Below are 19,186 nucleotides of genomic sequence, written 5' to 3'. Positions count from 1 at the left end.
AAGTTCCCAGGTCCCCAGACACAAGGCCACAAGGCGGGCGAGGGCCCTGGGTGGGGCCCAGGTCTCTGGGGATGAGGACGTTGTGTTCTGACCGTGTCCATTTCACTGTCCTGGTTGTGATATTGTATGTCGTGTTGCAAGAGGCTGCTATTGTGAGAAACTGGGCGACTACACCAAATCTGGCTGCTGACGACTGAATATGAATCTATAATTTTCCCAAAACAAAAAATTTACCAAAAAGAAGTCAACGGCATTTTGTTGTGTGTGATTATGTCTCTTTATTTTGAGATCAGGCGCGTTCAGGGTGGTATGGCCGTAGACGCTCACTTGTCACTTTATTTTGAAAGGCAACTGTACTTCGAATGGATGTGCTTCCTTATGTTGTAGTGTGCAATTTCAACTATTCCTATCATTTCTTTCCTCTCAACTATTGAAATGAATCAAAAAGAGGAGACAAACCCCAGCCATTGAACTCCAGACCCTCGGCCCTGGCCTTCCTGAAGGCTGGGGTCCCAGGTGTGCCCCGCAATACCCATGGACATGGATAGCTACTTCGGCTTCTTTCCTTTCCTTCCTTCCTTTTTTGCCTGAGGCCTCAGCTCAGGCCTGAGCTTCCGGTGCTCCAGGCCATTATCGCTCTACCTCTTGAGCCACAGCCCCACTTCCGGCCTTGTCGGTTTAAGTGGTGCTGAGGAATCGAACCCAGGGCTTCGTGCATGCCAGGCGAGCCCTCCACCGCCCAGCCCCACTCCTAGCCCCCCAGCCCCCACGCGGCAGTCTTTTTGTTGCCGCCATGGGTGACGGTAGGGACTAAGTCCTCGATGCGCCCGCGCGGGGCGGAGCAGCACCTGCGGGGGGCGGAGCCTTCGGGCCCGGACGCCGCTCCCGTGCCGGTGGCCGGGCGACGGCGCAGGCGCAGCGCTGTGGGGCTGGCGCGCCCGAGCAGCGAGCGGCCCAACGTGCGGAGGCGCCCGCCTCCGCGATGGCCGAGGCATCTCGGTGGCACCGAGGCGGTGAGGGGACTCATTGGCAGTTATGGACACCGAGCAGGGGGTTCTTCTTCGTCTTCTTCTATTTATTTCCGGGACTCGAACTCGTTACCCTGGGGCTCCCGGGCTCACGCTCCGGCGACCGAGCCGAAGGGATTGCGCAGCGCCCCATCTCCGCCCGCGTGGAGGGGACGCTGGGGGCCCTGGCGACCTCCGGCCGGGAAGCCGCTTTCACGGGAGGGCCCCAGCGCCCACCCCTGGCCCGGAGAAGCCCGGCTTCCAGGGCCCCCCAGGCCCCCCCGGGTGCGGGAGGGCCCTGCTGCTGAGGCCGCCGGGGTCTGGAAAGGCGGGGGGCGGCCCCCGGGGGCGGCCCCTGGAGCTCGGGGTCATCCTGCAGGGCTGCCCGGAGCAGCCGCTGGGCTCGAGGCCCCCCCGCCTGGCTGACTGACCGCCCTAGCGGGTCCGGGAGGCGCTTCCTCGAGTCCCAGGCCTTGGCCTGGCTTAGAATCGCCGCTAGGGCTTAACGTTGTTAATAGTTGGCTGCGGGACTGATTTCAACTCCCTGTGTGTGGGAAAGGAAAGCAGTTTTATTCAAGCTCAGTTACTTAGGCAAGGCCGTTTTCAATCATGACTCAAAGTACCCTAGGTCCACTGACTTCTGGCAGCCTAAATTATTTAGGTTGTATTGGTATTTTGTCTAGGCCGTGCACCCCGAGGCTGCATGGCTTTGGTTAGGCCGTCTCTCTAGGCCTGGGTGCCGGAGTCATGGCCGTTCCAAGAAGGTAGCGATGAAGAACATGAATACATGCGTACGTTTCTCTATTTTAATTGTTACTTAAGGCAGAACTGGTGAGGAAGCACTCGTGTTCTAAAAATCTGTTCGTTCATAGTTATAAAATACTTGCCTGTTTGCCCTGTGGGAAAACTTAGTAGTTGTCCCTGCCTCCAGTAAGTGAGAATTAAGAAAGAACCAGAATGACATTGGAGTGTTTCTGTGTGTGTCTCACAACTCAAAGTGGCCGTTTCCTTGTTACTTTTATATAAATTATAATTGCATAGTAAGGTAACGAAAAAATTTGTCATATATCTTTCAGGTACTTCAATACATAATCTTCAATACAGAAACGAGGTACAAATTACAACCACACTTCAAGAGTTGTTACTCTACTTTATTTTTTTAATAAATCTATGTATATGTAAGTATCCAGATGTAGACAAAGATGTTGATAGTTTGCACTAGAAGCTAAAATGTGGAAATGCAATATAAAGCCATATGGTATACATTACTAAAATTTCCCAGGTGAAGTGACACATTTTACACCCATTATCCTATGACTGACACTTATTTCCAGGTGTTTGTTGTTGTTTCTGTGCCAATCCCTGGGGCTTGAACTTGGGATCTAGGAGCTGTTCCTGATTTTTTTTTTTGCTCAAGACTAGTGCTCTACTCCCCGAGCCAGAGCTCCACTTTGAGCTTTTTGGGTACTTAATTGGATATGTGTCTCATGGACTTTCTTGCCTCTGCTGACTTTGAACCATGATCCTCAGATCTCACCCTTCCAGTAGCTAGGATTACAGGTGTGAGCTTGCTTCATTTTTATTTGTTTTTGTTTGTTAGTCCTGGGGCTTGGACTCAGGGCCTGAGCACTGTCCCTGGCTTCTTTTTGCTCAAGGCTAGCACTCTGCCTCTTGAGCCACAGCGCCACTTCTGGCTGTTTTCTATATATGTGGTGGTGAGGAATCCAACCCTGGGCTTCATGTATACGAGGTAAGCACTCTTGCCACTAGGCCATATTCCCAGCCCCCTTGCTTCATTTTTAAAGGCAAAACTTCAGGGTCATAGATATTATAAAGAGCTCCATAGGCAACATTGACTGAATATAATTATTTCTATTGTTTAATGTATCTATTTGAAATAATTCCTACAAATGGTGATTGGAACTTGTCTGTTTGGCTCTGAAAGAAATCAAGACTAGCTCAAGCTCATAAAGCAAAGTACAAATAGGAGCAAATATTAAATCTCAGTGTACCATTAGCTTGTTCTTTTCACTGGCCTGGTACACAGTTAATAGTAAAGTATGCTTGTGCTGAATCAATGGAAACTTTTAAGGAGGACTGAGAAAACTATTCAACCTGAATTTCTGCTGTGTCACTGGCATTCTCTATATAATATGTGAAGAGCATATTAAAGAGCTTTTTCTCGGGCTGGGGATATAGCCTAGTGGCAAGAGTGCCTGCCTCGGATACACGAGGCCCTAGGTTCGATTCCCCAGCATCACATATACAGAAAATGGCCAGAAGCGGCGCTGTGGCTCAAGTGGCAGAGTGCTAGCCTTGAGCGGGAAGAAGCCAGGGACAGTGCTCAGGCCCTGAGTCCAAGGCCCAGGACTGGCAAAAAAAAAAAAAAAAAGAGCTTTTTCTCCTTTAATTGCCCAACATCCAGTCACTGTAAAACTCATGTTCAGGATTTCTTTCTTCTCTTCAAGGCATATGCTACACACAGGTAGTTGTACTAATTAGTGCTGCAGAAGTAAGTTTGTCATCTTAAAGACAACTGAGGGCTGGGGATATGGCCTAGTGGCAAGAGACCTTGCCTCGTATACATGAGGCCCTGGGTTCAATTCCCCAGCACCACATATACAGAAAACAGCCAGAAGTGGCGCTGTGGCTCAAGTGGCAGAGTGCTAGCCTTGAGCAAAAGGAAGCCAGGGACAGTGCTCAGGCCCTGAGTCCAAGGCCCAGGACTGGTAAAAAAAAAAGACAACTGTAACCAAGGGGCGCTGGTGGCTCACGCCTGTAATCCTAGCTATTCAGGATTGTCGTTTGAAGCCAGCCCAGACAGAATAGACCCTGTAAGATTCTTGCCTTGAGCAAAAGAGTTCAGAAACAGTGCCCAGGTCCTGGATTCAAACCCCATGGCACCCCTCCCTCTCCCCCCCATACACGTGCACAAAGACCAGTAGTCTTTGTAGCCTATTGTAATTAAAGTATCCTATGTTTATAAAAGCTTAACTGGGGGAAGAAGGGACACTAGTGGCTCACACCTGTAGTCCTAGCTAACAGGACATTTGAGATCCTGAGATCTGAGGGTTGTGGTTCAAAGCCAGCCCAGACAGACAAAGTGAGATTCCTGCCTCCATTTAATCAGTAAAATGTTGGAAGTGGAGGTCTGGCTCAAGTGCTAGAGTGAAAAAGCTAAGCAAGAATGTGAGGCTCTGAGTTCAAGCCCCAGTCCACACAACCTTAGTTATAAAAATAATACATGCATATTATAAAACATTCAGAAAATGAAAAAGTACAAGTAAAAACATTCCTAACCACTATTCAGAAATATTTTAACATTTCTTATAATAAAGAATTGGAAATAACCTAATTATTCCTCAGTAAGATTTAACATGTGGTAAATACACTGAAATAAATGTGATTGTAAAGAATGGCATAGGCACATGTGCATCATGGAATGATAAAGATACTTGTTTGGGTTTTTTTCTTACTATGGTTTTATTTACTTATTTTAATTTATTTTTTGCCTGTCCTAGGGCTTGAACTCTGGGTCTAGGTGCTGTCCCTGAGCTGCTTTTTGCTCAAGCTAGAATTGCACCACTTTAGCCACAGTACCACTTCTGGCTTTTTTCGAGTCGTTTATTGGAGATAAGAGTCTTATGGACTTTCCTGTCCCAGATGGCTGTGAATCATGATCCTCAGACCTCAGCCTCTTGAGTAGCTAGGATTACAGGCATGACCCACCAGCATCCAGCTTAAAATTATTTTCTTTATAAATGTGTATGCATAAAGCCTGAACAATCAGCTTTAGTAATAGTATCTTAAGAAAATTCATCCTGCTTTGTATATTTCAATTTCAGATTTTGTTTTAAATGGACCTAAAATAAGAGCCATTTACCCATGACTCCTGCCACTTAGGTTCAGCTCGGTTGTTTAGTTCATTATTATTATTATTATTATTATTATTATTATTATTAGCAGCAGCAGCATATATCTATAGTATAAGGGAAATCTGGAGCACTGGTAGCTCATACCTATGATCCTAGCTACTCAGGAGGCTGAAATCTGAGTATCGTGCTTTGAAGCCAGCCCAGGCAGCAAAGTCTGTGAGACTCGTATCTCCAGTTAATCACAGAAAAAGCCAGAAGTGGCACAGTGGCTCGGGTTGTAGAGAGGTAGCTTTCAGCAAAAAGGAGCTCAGGGACAGCACCCAGGCCCAGAATCAAGACCCAGGACTGGCAAAAAAGAAAAAAAAATCAAAAATAAAATTGGAGTGGGAGGGGAGCTGGGGATGTGGCTTAGTTGTAGAGTGTTTGCCTAGCATTCATGAAGCCCGGGTTCAATTCCTCAACACCATATAAACAGAAAAAAGACAGAAGGTGCGCTGAGGCTCAAGAGGTAGAGTGCTAGCCTTAGGCTAAAAGAAGCCAGGGACAGTGCTCAGGCCCTGAATCCACAGCCCAGGAAAAATAAATACATAAATAAAATTGGTAACAGAATGCAACATTTTTGATCTTGGTAATTGAGTTTTAATATTTTTAAACAAAAATTTTTCTTCTCTTTAGTGACTTTTGGAATGGTAAACCCACATATGTATTATTTAAACAAGGTTATGTCATCTCTATTTTTGGACACTTCTGTACCTGATGATGAAAGAACCAACTTTAAGTCTATTCGAAGCATAACTGATTTTTGGAAGGTAAGATATCAGGTGATATATCACCTTATCACACATAGTAAGTGCTCAGGAAGTATTTGTTGAAGGAAAGAGCAAAAATTGAAATCATTTCTATAAATGATTAGAATCAACCAATCTGTTGTGTTTATTGAGGACCTCTATTCATAGTGTGGTACAATTCTTATAAATCTATTTTTCAGACATTCTCATTTCATGTGGAAAATAAAAGACTTTTAGACTTTAGAGGTTGAACTTGAGGCTTTAGGCTTGCTGGGTAGGTTCTTCACTTCTTCTACACCATACCCCACCCTTTTTACTCTAGTTGTTTGGAAATAGTCTTATATTTTTGCCTGAGCGGACTTGGATTTTAGTCCTCCCATTTATGCTCCCTGTGTTGCTGGAATGACAGATGTATACTATTGGAATACACAGCAAGATACTCAGATAGTGAAAAAAAAAAACAACTAAGAGAACAGATATGACAGTCTGACATCCATGTGAAATGTAGACAAAGTAATGAGGCAGAGAGGATTTTCAGCAGTAATGACAGTTGAGATTTAAAGGATGAGTAAGCCGGGCACTGGTGGCTCATGCCTGTAACCCTAATTATTCAGGAGGCTGAGATCTAAGGATCGTATTTCAAAGCCAGACTAGGCAGGAAAGTCTGTGAGACTTATCTCCAATTAACAACCAGAAAACCAGAGGTGGTATTGTGGCTCAAAGTGGTAGAGTGCTAGTTTTGAGCAAAAGAGCTCAGGGACAGCGCTCAGGCTCTGAGTTCAAGCCTCATGACTGAGCAAAAAATAAAAGATGAATAAGAAAAAGGCATCCTATAAACAGCTTGTGCTACCTATATTTCTACATATGGAGCTATGTTTGGTATTGGGGGTAGGCATATAAAAGAAATTTTTAAAAAAGCAAAGTTATTAACTGGACAGAGACCACATAATACTATGCTAGGAAATTTAAACTTACCAAGCTCATTTCCTGAATGAGAGGATGTGATGGCTAATTTTTAATATCAACTCAGTTGGATTGAGAAGTGATTAGGTTAGTAAAGCATACTTGTAGGTATGTCTGTGAAGGTATTTCCAGACTACCATGTGATCTTCTGCCATTCTCTCCCACCATGATGGAAACTTTCTGAAGCCGTGAGATTAAATAAATCTTTCTTCTGAGATATTTTGTCAGTGATGACTCGTCACAACTGTGAGATTAAGTGCTGAACAATCCTAGATCATTGGCTTAGAATAAGAGAAGTAATGAAACTTGCCTCTTGCATTGTGCTGCTTTGAGATACATAAATTTCCATTGACAATGAAGATGAAGGAAATGAACCGTAGGTTTGGGATCTCTTAGAATGAGAAGATAGACACATAGCCAGTATTAGCAGTCATCATAGTTAGAGTTGTAGAGGAAGAGGGGGAAAGGTTTAGATAATGGCAATATACTGTCATAAGGTGTGACTATAACCAGCTTTGCTGTTTATTCATTGCAAGTATCTTATATTTTCAATATGTTCATATAAGGAGAGAAGAATTTGGGGTTGAATTAAAGTTAACATTTGTAGTGTACTTAGTGTAATGCCTAGTATATAGTAAGTGCTCAATGAGTGTAAACCAGCAGCAGCATTACCATTTTTAGATTGTTTCTTAAGATACTGATGTTTGAACTCAGCCTCTCCTCTCATATGTTAGGCAAGTTCTCTATTGCTGAACCATGCCTCTAGCCCTAGATTACCATTAATATTGATGGTGCTTCAGGCAATAATTTTCACCATCTCTTAAATGAATAATTGTATGATTAATTTTGTTAATGTGAAAATATTTTTTCTCATATAATTTATCTTTATAAAGTTTATGGAAGGACCCCTTTTGGATGGTTTATACTGGGACTCGTGGTATAATAACCAGAAGCTATATGATTTAAAGAACAGCAGTCGCATCTACTATGAGAACATTCTTCTAGGAGTTCCCAGAGTCCGGCAACTAAAAGTTCGCAACAATACGTGCAAGGTTTATTCATCTTTTCAGTCTTTGATGAGTGAATGTTACGATAAATATGCTTCTGAAAATGAAGACCTAGCTGACTTTGGCCTTAGAGTTGATTCTGAGTAAGTAGTATAATAGTATACAATAACTCTGGCAGATGCCATTGTATCTTTTAAGAATTGTAGAAATACGTGTTTTTCCTAATAAAGGCAGGCTGGAAACCGGAAGGTCAGGTGACGGTCTCAGTAGTATTAAGGAAAGCTTGAAGATGGTGTTGCTTAGTAAAGTTGTTTGGGTTGCTTGGGGGGCTTTTTGTGGTTTGCTTACCTTAGGTTACAAAGTGTTTGGTGGGGGTGGGGTGAGATGGGGTGGGACATATGAAATGTTTAGTCATAGTGGATGCAGGGTAAAGCATTTCAGTTTTGTTTCTCCAATCATCAAGCTTTTCTGGCACTGGCCAGATTCCTCAAACGCTCCAAAATTATGTGGTCTCCTTAGGAAGTGTCATAGGAATGCTCTGCCACTTTCCTCTCTCTTCCCTTTCACTTACTTCAGTGATCTCCTCTATGGCTGCTAGTATTAAAAGGGGTCGCCTCCCCTTCACCAAAAATCTGCTGGTATCAGGGCTATTTATACATTGCACTTTCAGAGTCCTGCAAAAGGTCCACCTTTTCAACTGACTCATAGTGCTCATTCTCCAGAAATAACTCCTATTTGTTCTTTTAGCTGTTTCTTCTATCATATACTTCTTGTTTCTAAATAACTTCCTACTGCAATTACTTGATTTTATAGTACACAATTGTTTTCTGTCATGGGGCTGTTTTCTACCACCTACTGTGCACACACTATTTTCCCACCATTATAAATATAAATTATACATCCCTTCTTCACTAACCTTTCCTAGACCTCCAGAACTAATTGGTTTTGGAGATTTTTTTGACTTGACCTGTTTCTTCCTTATATAACATTAGCATTTTTTTTTCATATATAGACACTACGTATTTTCACATTTAAATCTTTTTTTGGTCAGGGGGGTTCAGATCAGGGCCTGGGTGCTGTCCCTGAGTCCTTTTGCTCAAGACTAGTGCTCTACCACTTTGAGCTACAGCCCCACTTCCAGTTTTTGAGTAGTTAATTGGAGATGAGTCTCATGGGGACTATTCTGCCTCAGCTGCCTTCAAACCATGATCCTCAAATCTCAGCCTCCAGAGTAGCTAGGATTGCAGGCGTGAACTACTGGTACACAGCTGCATCATTCCTTTTCCCTTCTCTCTCCTGAGACTTCGACTTTTTTTTTTTTCTAGTCCTGGCCTTGAACTCAGGGCCTGGGCTCTGTCCCTGAGCCTCTCTGTGCTCAAGGCTATAGCTCTACCACTAGAGCCACATCACCATTTCTGGCTTGTTCTGTTTATCTGGTACTCAGGAATTGAACCCAGGGCTTCATGCATGCTAGGCAAGCACTCTACCACTAGGCCACATTCCCAGCCCAACTTAGACGTTCTTGAGGATTTATATAATTCATAAGTAAAATTACACATTAAATAACACAAGTGAATATTACTACTCACTTTAACACAAAATTACAAGATAAATCAATTATTAATACATTTTAAATTTGAATCTCAAGACTAATGTCTTAGTTATTCTAATATCCTGAATCCTATAACTACAGATACTTTAAATATCAAAACTCTGTGGTTTAGGTTTAGTTTACCCTCTTATGCTTAGAATATCTGTCATTTCTCCACAACCCCAAAATTAGAAGTCATTTGGTTGTTTATCTAAAATGTAAAATTCGTTAGTTAGAAACATAGGATACTGAAATGGGAATCCAGGAGAAAGTGGGAGTAATAAATTTTTGTGTTTCAGTTTAATAATCATATGCAGAAAACCCTCAATGGTACAAGTGTGGCTTAGGCCTGTACTACTAGCTACTCAGAAGGCTGAGATCCGAGGATTGCCATTGAAGCCAGCCTGAGAGAGAAAGCTCATGAGACTCATGACCTAACCACCAAAAAGCCGAAGTGGTGCTGTGGCTCAAGCAGTAGAGCATTATCCTTTTTTTTTTTTTAAATAATATTACATTAGTTCCATTTACTACTTTTTTGTTTTGTTTTGTTTTTTTGCCAGTCCTGGGCCTTGGACTCAGGGCCTGAGCACTGTCCCTGGCTTCTTTTTGCTCTAGGCTAGCACTCTGCCACTTGAGCCACAGCGCCACTTCTGGCTTATTCTATATATGTGGTGCTGAGACATTAAACCCAGGGCTTCATGTATGCAAGGCAAGCACTCTATCACTAGGCCACATTCCCAGGCCTTAAGATAGTTTTGCCTCGTCTTCCCAAGTGTCTGGGATACGTGTGTACCATTACACAAGACTTTGTGTTTTCTATTACTATCTTGCTTTGAAAAAAATAACCATACATTAATTGTATAAAGGGTGTTTTGTTGTAAAATTTCTACAAATGTATATACAGTGTTCATACAATTAACCTTATCCCTCTGTTGCTCCCCTTCATGCTATTCTGCCATTTTTGGGGCAGGATGCTGATATAGCCCCCAAATTTGTACATAGCTGGTGCCCTACCATTTCAACTATGACCCCAGTATGGCATTTTGATGGTTAATTGGTTACTCTCTAGGACTTTTATTTTTGCCAGTCTTGGGGACTGGACTCAGGGCCTGAGCACTGTCCCTGGCTTCTTTTTGCTCACTTGAGCCACAGCACCACTTCTGGGCGTTTTCTGTATATGTGGTGCTGGGGAATTGAACTCAGGGCTTCATGTATATGAGGCAAGCACTCTTGCCACTAGGCCGTATCCCCAGCCCAACTCTCTAGGATTTTAATGCCTGTTTGGCTGGCTTTGAGCTTTGATCCTCTAGGTCTTAGCCTCCTGAGCAAATTAGGATTACAGGTATGAGCCACCAGTGCCAAGCAATTAACAGTTGTGTGTGCACACACATACGTGCTAGTACTGAGGTTTGAATTCAGGGTATGGGGACTGTACCTTAGCTTTTTCACTCAGACTAGTGTTTTGCCACGAGAAGTAGAGCTCTGCTCCAGGCTTTGTGATCATTAATTGGAGATAAGAGTCTCATGGACTTTGCTGCTCAGGCTAGCTTTAAACCTTAGTCCTCAGATCCCAGCCTTTTGAGTACCTGGGGTTATAGGTGTTAGCCACTGGTGCCCAGAAATCCACAGCTTTGTCCCCCGCCCCCCTTGTGCTGGCCTTGGGACTTGAACTCAGGACATGGACTCTGGCCCTGAGCTATTGTGTTCAAGGCTAGCACTCTACCACTTGAGCCACGGCTTCACTTCTGACTTTTTGGTGAATTGGAGGTAACAGTCTCATGGACTTTCCTGCCCCGGCTGACTTCAAACCACAATCCTCAGGTCTCAGCCTCCTAAGTAGCTTGGATTACAGGAATGAGCCACCAGCACCCCACAATCAACAGCTTTTATTGAGGTTCTTCCTGCTATTTTTACACATAGTTGCACTGCTTGGATTACAGGAATGAGCCACCAGCACCCCACAATCAACAGCTATTATTGAGGTTCTTCCTGCTATTTTCATACATAGTTGCACTATACTTCAGAGTATTCACCCTCTTTTTTTCTTCTCTTTCTCCTCATTCTCCAACATAGTCTCATAGTTAGAATCATGTTCTCCCGACCTACAACTCTAATAGTCTTATTCTATTTAAGATTAAGCATCATATAAGAAGACAGACAAGGAGAAAAATGAGGGAGGAGGTAACGAGTTTGACAAAGAGATGTACTTACTACCTTACATATGTAACTGTAACTGCTCTGAACATCACCTTGATAATAAAATGAAATTTAAAAAAAAAGAAAACATATGTTGGAAACAAAAAGCCCTAATTTCTACTTTCTAAATTCTTGGAGGCAATATACAGATTTTTAAAAATTTTTCTTAGAGCTTGTAGTCTAATATGTCACCCATAGTAGGCACTAAAAAGTAAAACTATTGAATATTAGTCCTTTAATGTGCATATGATTTCATATATATGAAATGTTCAAGTTGTCTACTGGTGACTAACACCTGCAATCCTAACTACTTGGGAGACTGGGATCTGGGGATCGAGATTTGAAAGCCAGAGTGGCCAGTAAAAAGGTAGAAGTAGAGGTGTCACTCAAGTGGTAGAGGACCAACCTGGAGAGAAAAAGCCAAGAAAGAGCATAAGACACTGAGCTTAAGCCCCAGTACTGTGCAGGCACAACCCCCCCCCCCACACCCCCAAAACACATTGAGAATACTTGGGCCCTAGTGGGCCACTCGTGAAACCTAGCTACTCTGGAGGCTGTACTCTGAGGACCACAGTTCAAACCCAGCTCAGGCAGAATTAGCCAGGAAAAGGTAGAAGTAGGAGCTGGTAGAGCCACCACCCTCAAGTGAAAAAGCCAAGCAAGAGTAAGAGGCCTCTTCACTGTCTCTTCACTGACAGAGAAAGAAAAAGAAAATAAATGTTCAGAAGAGTCAAATCCATATAAAATAAAACGACAGGGCTTTTCTTCTTTTTCAGCTCCAGGGCTTGAACTCAGGTTGCCCTGCTTGCTTTACTTGCTTGGCTGATGCTCTATCACTTGAGACATGCCTTCAGCCCAATAAATTTGTGCAGATTTTTTTTGTTGTTTCTGTTTTGTTCTGTTTGTAGACCTGGGGTTTACACTTAGGGCCTCACCCTTTCTAAGCCAACTGCTACTTGAGTCACACTCTGCACCCTAAATCTTAGCCCTGTAAACTTAATCCTTAAATTGTGTGTTGCAACTTTTTCAAAACCACTAGTTGTTTTTTTTTTCTTATGTAATACTAGGGATTTAATCAGGGCCTTTGAATAGTAAATTAAGCACTCTACTACTTGAGCCATACCTCTGGTCCATTTTACTTTTAGTTTTTAGATCCTCTCCAACTTTGCCCACACTAGCTTAAATTATGATCCTCCTACCTCTGCCTCCCAAGTGGAAAGATTTATTTTTGTGTGTACGTGTGCCTGTCCTGGGGCTTGAACTAGGGCGTAGGTGCTGTCCCTGAGCTTTTTTCTGCTCAATGCTAGCACTCTACCATTTGAGCCACAGCTCCACTGCAGGCTTTTGGGTAGTTAATTACAGATAAGAATCTCACAGACTTTCCTGCCAGGGCTGGCTTTGAACCACAGTACTCAGATCTTAACCTCTTGAGTAGCTGGGATTACAGACATGAGCCACAGGCACCCAGCAGAAAGATTACTTTATACCAAATGTTAGTTTAACTTCTTAAAATACCTTCCAATTGCAGTTTTGCATATCTTCATTATTTTTATATATTAACAGATGGAAGTACTCTACTTCTAATACCAACTCCCCATGGCACTGGGGATTTGTTGGTGTCTATGGAAATGGAGGATATATCTTCACTTTATCAAAATCAAAATCTGAAACTAAAAATAAGTTCATTGACCTTCGGCTAAACAGCTGGATCACAAGAGGGACCAGAGTTATTTTTATCGATTTTTCACTATATAATGCTAATGTAAATCTGTTTTGCATCATCAGGTGAGTGACTCAAAACTTTTATATTATGCCAAGTATAGGTAGCTCAGGCCTGTAATCATAGCTGTGCAGGAGGCTGAGATTTGAGGATCACAGTTTGAAGCCAGCCTGGTCAGGAAAGTCCATGAGACTCTTATCTCCATTTAACCACTAGAAAACCTGAAGTGGCGCTGTGGCTCAAAGTGGTAGAGTGCTAGACTTGAGCTGAAGAGCTCAAGGACAGCCACCAGGCCCAGAATTCAAAAAACAAACTTTATATTAGTGCATTGAATTTTACAAGCATCTAGAGCTCTCATTGGAATTTTCAGTTTATTCATATTAGTGCTAAGATTAAAAGCATAAGCTATGAACATTAGTTTTTCATTATTTCACAATATACCTAAGAACATGGAGAATCACATACAGTGTGTTTTATATTGCCTAAGGATGTATCATCTTATTTCTTGCCATTCTGCATTGTACAAAGCTATCATGTAGCTATGCTATTTTCTTCCTGTAAACAGATCAATATAATGTCTTGGTTACCTTCCAGAATGGACTTCCCAAAAAGGGCGTTTGTTTTGCCTCAAGAGAAGCAATGTCTACCAAAATCTGAGCTACTTTTTCATCAGTCTCAAATCTTTTCTTCTCTAAAGAATGGAATTGGAGGGGCTGGGGATATGGCCTAGTGGCAAGAGTGCCTGCCTCATATACATGAGGCCCTGGGTTCGATTCCCCAGCACCACATATACAGAAAATGGCCAGAAGTGGCACTGTGGCTCAAGTGGCAGAGTGCTAGCCTTGAGCAAAAGGAGGCCAGGGACAGTGCTCAGGCCCTGAGTTCAAGGCCCAGGACTGGCCAAAAAAAAAAAAAAAAAAGAATGGAATTGGAGTTTTTTCAGACTAGGGGATTTTGCCCTTGTACGATGATGATAGAAAAATACACTATAGGGGCTGGGGATATGGCCTAGTGGCAAGAGTGCTTACCTCCCATACATGAAGCCCTAGGTTCGATTCCCCAACACCACATATACAGAAAATGGCCAGAAGTGGCGCTGTGGCTCAAGTGGCAGAGTGCTAGCCTTGAGCAAAAAAAAAAAGAAGCCAGAGACAGTGCTCAGGCCCTGAGTCCAAGGCCCAGGACTGGCCAAAAAAAAAAGAAAAAAAGAAAAATACACTATAGCATATAAAATTAGTAACGATGAATAAAAGGAATTACGTTACATTATAGTTTTTTTTTTTTTGTTTTAAGAGACATGAATCACACCTCCCAACTGCCTGTTTGAGTTCAAACAGAAGCCCAGCCATCCTGCCAGAGGTGTGATCATGTGGGTAGAGGAAGGCCGAGGAGCTGGAAGTGGGTGACCAGGAAGTGTAGCGAGCTGGGAGTGCCATGCTGGGCTCACCAGGGGCAGGGCTGGTCAGCCCTTCTCTTCTGTGTGAATTCTCTCCTCCTCCAGGTATAAAAGCCCTGGCACAGGCTAGGGGCACAGACCCCTCATAGACATAGTCTTCATCTAATCAGTCTTTTCTTTCAGAGTATCAGAGCTTTTTATCAACATCATTTATGAAGAGTATACTCATTTCTATGTCCTAAATAAGATTAGAAGTCTGACTTTTAGTCATACTGGGGAAGGTTGTAATATGAGGTTAAGTCCAGACTTGTTCTCTGTAAATTTTGTAATTCTGTTCCTTTTTTAAGACGACAACAACACAAAAGACAGTCTCACTTTTTAGCCCAGGCTGGCCTCAAGTTTGGGATCCTCCTCCCTCTGCCTCCCATAGTGGTAGGATTACAGGCCTGTACCAGCTCTTTTGCCTTTTAAAATGTTATTTTTTAGAAACTAAAGTAGATTCTAACACACACTCTCACATAATACACCCAGTTTGCATCAGGGCTTTGTCAGCATGCCGTCATAAGATGCAGTGCCATGTCCAGAGCCATGACAAAATAAGGCTCTTTGTAAAAGTAAGAATGAAAGAAGAGGGGGGACAGGAGGAAAGGGAGGGAAAGAAGGACACTTTGTGAAACTTAACTGATGTATATAATCAGTACTTACAGAGTCTATTGTCTACTCTGACATTATTCATTTACTATCCCTTTTGTACACATACAAGTCAAAATAAGTCTGCATTTCAGATCATAACAGTTTTTTTCACTTGACTTATCCAACATTAAATACATGCTGTGTGCAGGATGTACTGATTCTATTTGTTGCTAAGATTTTGTTACTAAGATGTTCATTTTTGCTTTTATCCCAGTATCAATAAATTTTGCTAATATCTTTAGATAGGAATAACTTAATTGTGATAGAAGTGCTGGTTCCCAGCCAGGCACCAGTTGCTCACACCTGTAATCCTAGATACTCTGGAGGCTGATATCTGAGGATCACAGTTTGAAACCAGCCTAAACAGAAAATCTGAGATTGTTAATCTCCAGTTAACCAGCAAAAAGCTGGAAGTGGAAGAGATGCTCAAGTGGTAGAATACTAGCCTTCGGTGAAAAAGCTAAGTGAGAGCAAAGTTCCAGCACACACATACATATTCTCCCTCTCTCATTCCCTCCCTCTTTCTCTATCCCTCCCTCTCCCTCCCTCTCTTTCTTTGTCTCTTCCCTCCTTCTCCCTCTCCCTCTCCCTCCCCCCGCTGCCCTCTTGACTCTCTCCTCTCCCCCAATTCCCTACTCCCCCACTTCTCCTCTCTCCTGTCTCCCCCTCTCTCTCACCTACACACATACACAAAATATGCTGGTTCCTTAAACTACTTACTACTAGTTCTTAAGATTGTGGGAAATACCAGAAGTAGTTTTAGGATTAAATCTTATGTTTTTATTGTATAGATCTTTGTATACAATATCCAGTGCTAAGCTATACAGAAAATATTATTTATTTATTTATTTATTTATTTATTTATTATTTTTTTTTTTTTTGGCCAGTCCTGGGCCTTGAACTCAGGGCCTGAGCACTGTCCCTGGCTTCCTTTTTGCTCAAGGCTAGCACTCTGCCACTTGAGCCACAGCGCCGCTTCTGGCCGTTTTCTGTATATGTGGTGCTGGGGAATTGAACCCAGTGCCTCATGTATATGAGGCAAGCTCTCTTGCCACTAGGCCATATCCCCAGCCCCAGAAAATATTTTGGTAGAATGTATGACCTTGACACTTAGACATATTTCTGATAAGTTGATGAGGAAGAATGTGTTTCCTTCCTTTGAAATACTGAAGAATTATGTATTTGGGGGAGAGAGCCTTGACTGATAACAAGATCTACAGTATACCATTTTCTTGAACAACATCTCCTTTTCCATGTTGATACATCTAGAAAAATTTTAAACTTAACCATGATCCTAAGGAAACATATTTTGTAGAAAATAAATTTTTTCGGGGCTGGGGATATAGCCTAGTGGCAAGAGTGCCTGCCTCGGATACACGAGGCCCTAGGTTCGATTCCCCAGCACCACATATACAGAAAACGGCCAGAAGCGGCGCTGTGGCTCAAGTGGCAGAGTGCTAGCCTTGAGCGGGAAGAAGCCAGGGACAGTGCTCAGGCCCTGAGTCCAAGGCCCAGGACTGGCCAAAAAAAAAAAAAAAAAAAAAAAAAAAAAAAAAGAAAATAAATTTTTTCCAGGCATGGCAATTAATGACTGTAATCCTAGCTACTCAAGAGGTAGAGACAGGGGGATCCAAGTTTGAGTCCAGCCCTATTTCAAAACAAGCTTGGGGGGGAGTGGTGATGAGGGAGGAGGTAACAAGTTTGACAGAAAATGTACTCGCTACCTTACCTATGTAACTAACCCCTCTGCACATCACCTTGACAATAAAAATTAAAAATAGTAAAAAAGTAAACAAGCTAGGCAGCACACACTTGTAGTTCCAGCTACTTGGAAGAGAAGTAGGAAAACCTCAGATCAAGGTTGCCTAGGCAAAATTTGTGCGAAATCCTATCTGAATTCTAAAAGTAAAAGGACTAGGGATATGGCTCAAGTGGTAGAGCAGATGCAAAGCCCTGAATTCAGTGCACCAAAAAGCGATTATCATTATTTATCAGAAACTTCATATGAGTTAAGTACTCAAATATTATAAGTACTTAAAATGCATAAATACTTTTATAAACTTAATTCTCTAGATTGGTGGCAGAATTTCCTGCAACTGGAGGAATACTTACTTCATGGCAGTTATATTCTGTGAAGCTCCTCAGATACGTTAGCTACTATGATTATTTTATTGCTTCCTGTGAAATCACATTTTGTATTTTTCTTTTTGTTTTCACAACACAAGAATTTAAAAAAATGAAAGAATTTAAGTCTGACTATTTCAAAAGTATTTGGAACTGGCTAGAATTACTACTTTTGCTGGTGAGTATATTGTTCAAGGGGTCACATCTGAGCCTACCAGGGGGAGGTTCAGACATAAATGAACTGTCATGGTACATACTAATGGTGTAGTACCCCTTAAAGAAAAAAGTCTCATAGCTTTATGATTTGGTCCTTCACTAGGCCAGAAAAAACTCAGATAGACGTGACTCTATGAATATTATTTAATGCATACACTGCGTCTTGCTAACATATATATATATATATATATATATATATATATATATATACTGTAGTTCCAGGTACTTGGGAGCTCAAGATAGGATCATTGGAGTCCAGAAGTTCAAGGCCATCCTGGGCAACATAGCAAAAGCCCCATAAAACCCCCCACCCCCACCCAAGAATATTTGGGGTATGTGCACATGTGCACTGGTACTGGGGCTTGAACTCAGGGCCTCATGCTCTTACTTGGCTTTTTCACTCAAGACTGGTGTTCTACCACTTGAGTCACAATTCCACTTCTGGTTTTTTTGCTAGTTGATTTGAGATAAGAATCTCATGGACTTTTTGGCTAATATAGCTTCACATTTCAATCCTCACATCTCAGCCTCCTGAATAGTTAGGATTAAAGATGTGAGCCACCAGTGCCTGGAGCCAAATAGTATTTTTTATTTCACCCCCCCCCCAACCCCCAAATAATATTGAGTAATCATGGATCTTTGAGCAATAATGTGCCCTTTATTGTTCCCTAGCTCTGCTTTTCTCCTCACACTAAATTGGGAAAGCATAGGCAGAAGAGAAGTCTATATAAAAAACTGAAGGAAGGGAAGGGTCTTAAACAACCAGGGTATACAAGGCAGAGACAAAGCACCAGGAAATACCAAAAACTATGAGTCTTGGTCACTGGAATGTGCAAAAATCAACAAAGATGTCAGGGCAAGAAAACATTAAGAGCTTGACTTTAGGAACAGTCACTGAAGAAATAGTTTTTGATTATACAATGTGATCTTTCACTCTATCAGCATCTTAGTTATAGCCAATTCGTGTTTAAGCCCTGGATCCTAAAACCAAATTGGAAGTTTCTTAATGTGCCACCCACTTCTCCAGTATCCCTAATAATGTCTAAGAAAAGGTAGAGCATTAAATGCTTAACTGAGAATTTCAGGTAAGGAAGGTCAAAGGAAAGCTTTCATAACAGTTAGGAAGCTCAGAGACACCTAATCTGAAATCCTCTTCCAAGAGTAATTAAGACATTCTAAAAGGGGTTACTTTTTGTAATTGTCTTTTTCTTGTATTACTACATGGTAGAAAATAAACTTTTAGATATCATGTAGAGCAGAAACCCTTATACCATAGTGAGAGTGACATAATCATTTCATACATTTGTGCTTTATGACTCAAGGAAACAGGTAACTAGATCAGTATAGCCAGGAAATGAATGTAAGTTAAAGAGTTATTTCCAATCATGTAAAAGTATATGTCTTTCCTTTTTAATTTTTTACCTCACTATTTTATTGTTTTCAAAACAATATGAAGTGGAGAACTGTATCACTTGTCCTTTTTCCTTTCCTCTACCCTGTTCGAAGTGCTTGTATTATCACCCAGAATTCTCTTAGATCTGCATTTGCTGCACTAGAGCTTTAGCACAATCTCTTTGTAGTCTTAGCTTTTCTCCAGAGAATTGGCTTAA

The 19,186-nt window shown here is 42.0% G+C and overlaps 1 protein-coding gene across 5 annotated transcripts in view; it reads left to right on the top strand.

The window, feature by feature from the left end:
• Nucleotides 1-924: 924 nt before the first annotated feature.
• The window catches only part of Pkd2l2 (polycystin 2 like 2, transient receptor potential cation channel), a 46,469-nt gene continuing 28,207 nt past the window's right edge, over nucleotides 925-19,186 (top strand). Inside the window, exons 1-6 of one of the 5 annotated variants that reach the window (XM_048368491.1) lie at nucleotides 925-1,013; nucleotides 2,084-2,185; nucleotides 5,558-5,691; nucleotides 7,527-7,783; nucleotides 12,991-13,212; nucleotides 17,310-17,538. In XM_048368491.1, coding sequence (XP_048224448.1) covers nucleotides 983-1,013; nucleotides 2,084-2,185; nucleotides 5,558-5,691; nucleotides 7,527-7,783; nucleotides 12,991-13,212; nucleotides 17,310-17,538 — 975 coding nt within the window. In that variant the 5' untranslated portion in view covers nucleotides 925-982. The remainder of the gene's footprint in view (nucleotides 1,014-2,083; nucleotides 2,186-5,557; nucleotides 5,692-7,526; nucleotides 7,784-12,990; nucleotides 13,213-17,309; nucleotides 17,539-19,186) is intronic. The other 4 variants (XM_048368493.1, XM_048368492.1, XM_048368495.1 and 1 more) reach the window with 4 other exon arrangements.

The sequence above is a fragment of the Perognathus longimembris genome, chromosome 19 (assembly GCF_023159225.1).
Source record: "Perognathus longimembris pacificus isolate PPM17 chromosome 19, ASM2315922v1, whole genome shotgun sequence".
Lineage (NCBI taxonomy): Eukaryota > Metazoa > Chordata > Mammalia > Rodentia > Heteromyidae > Perognathus > Perognathus longimembris.
Note: the sequence above shows the minus strand (reverse complement) of the source record. Positions and strands in the feature narration are given on the sequence as shown.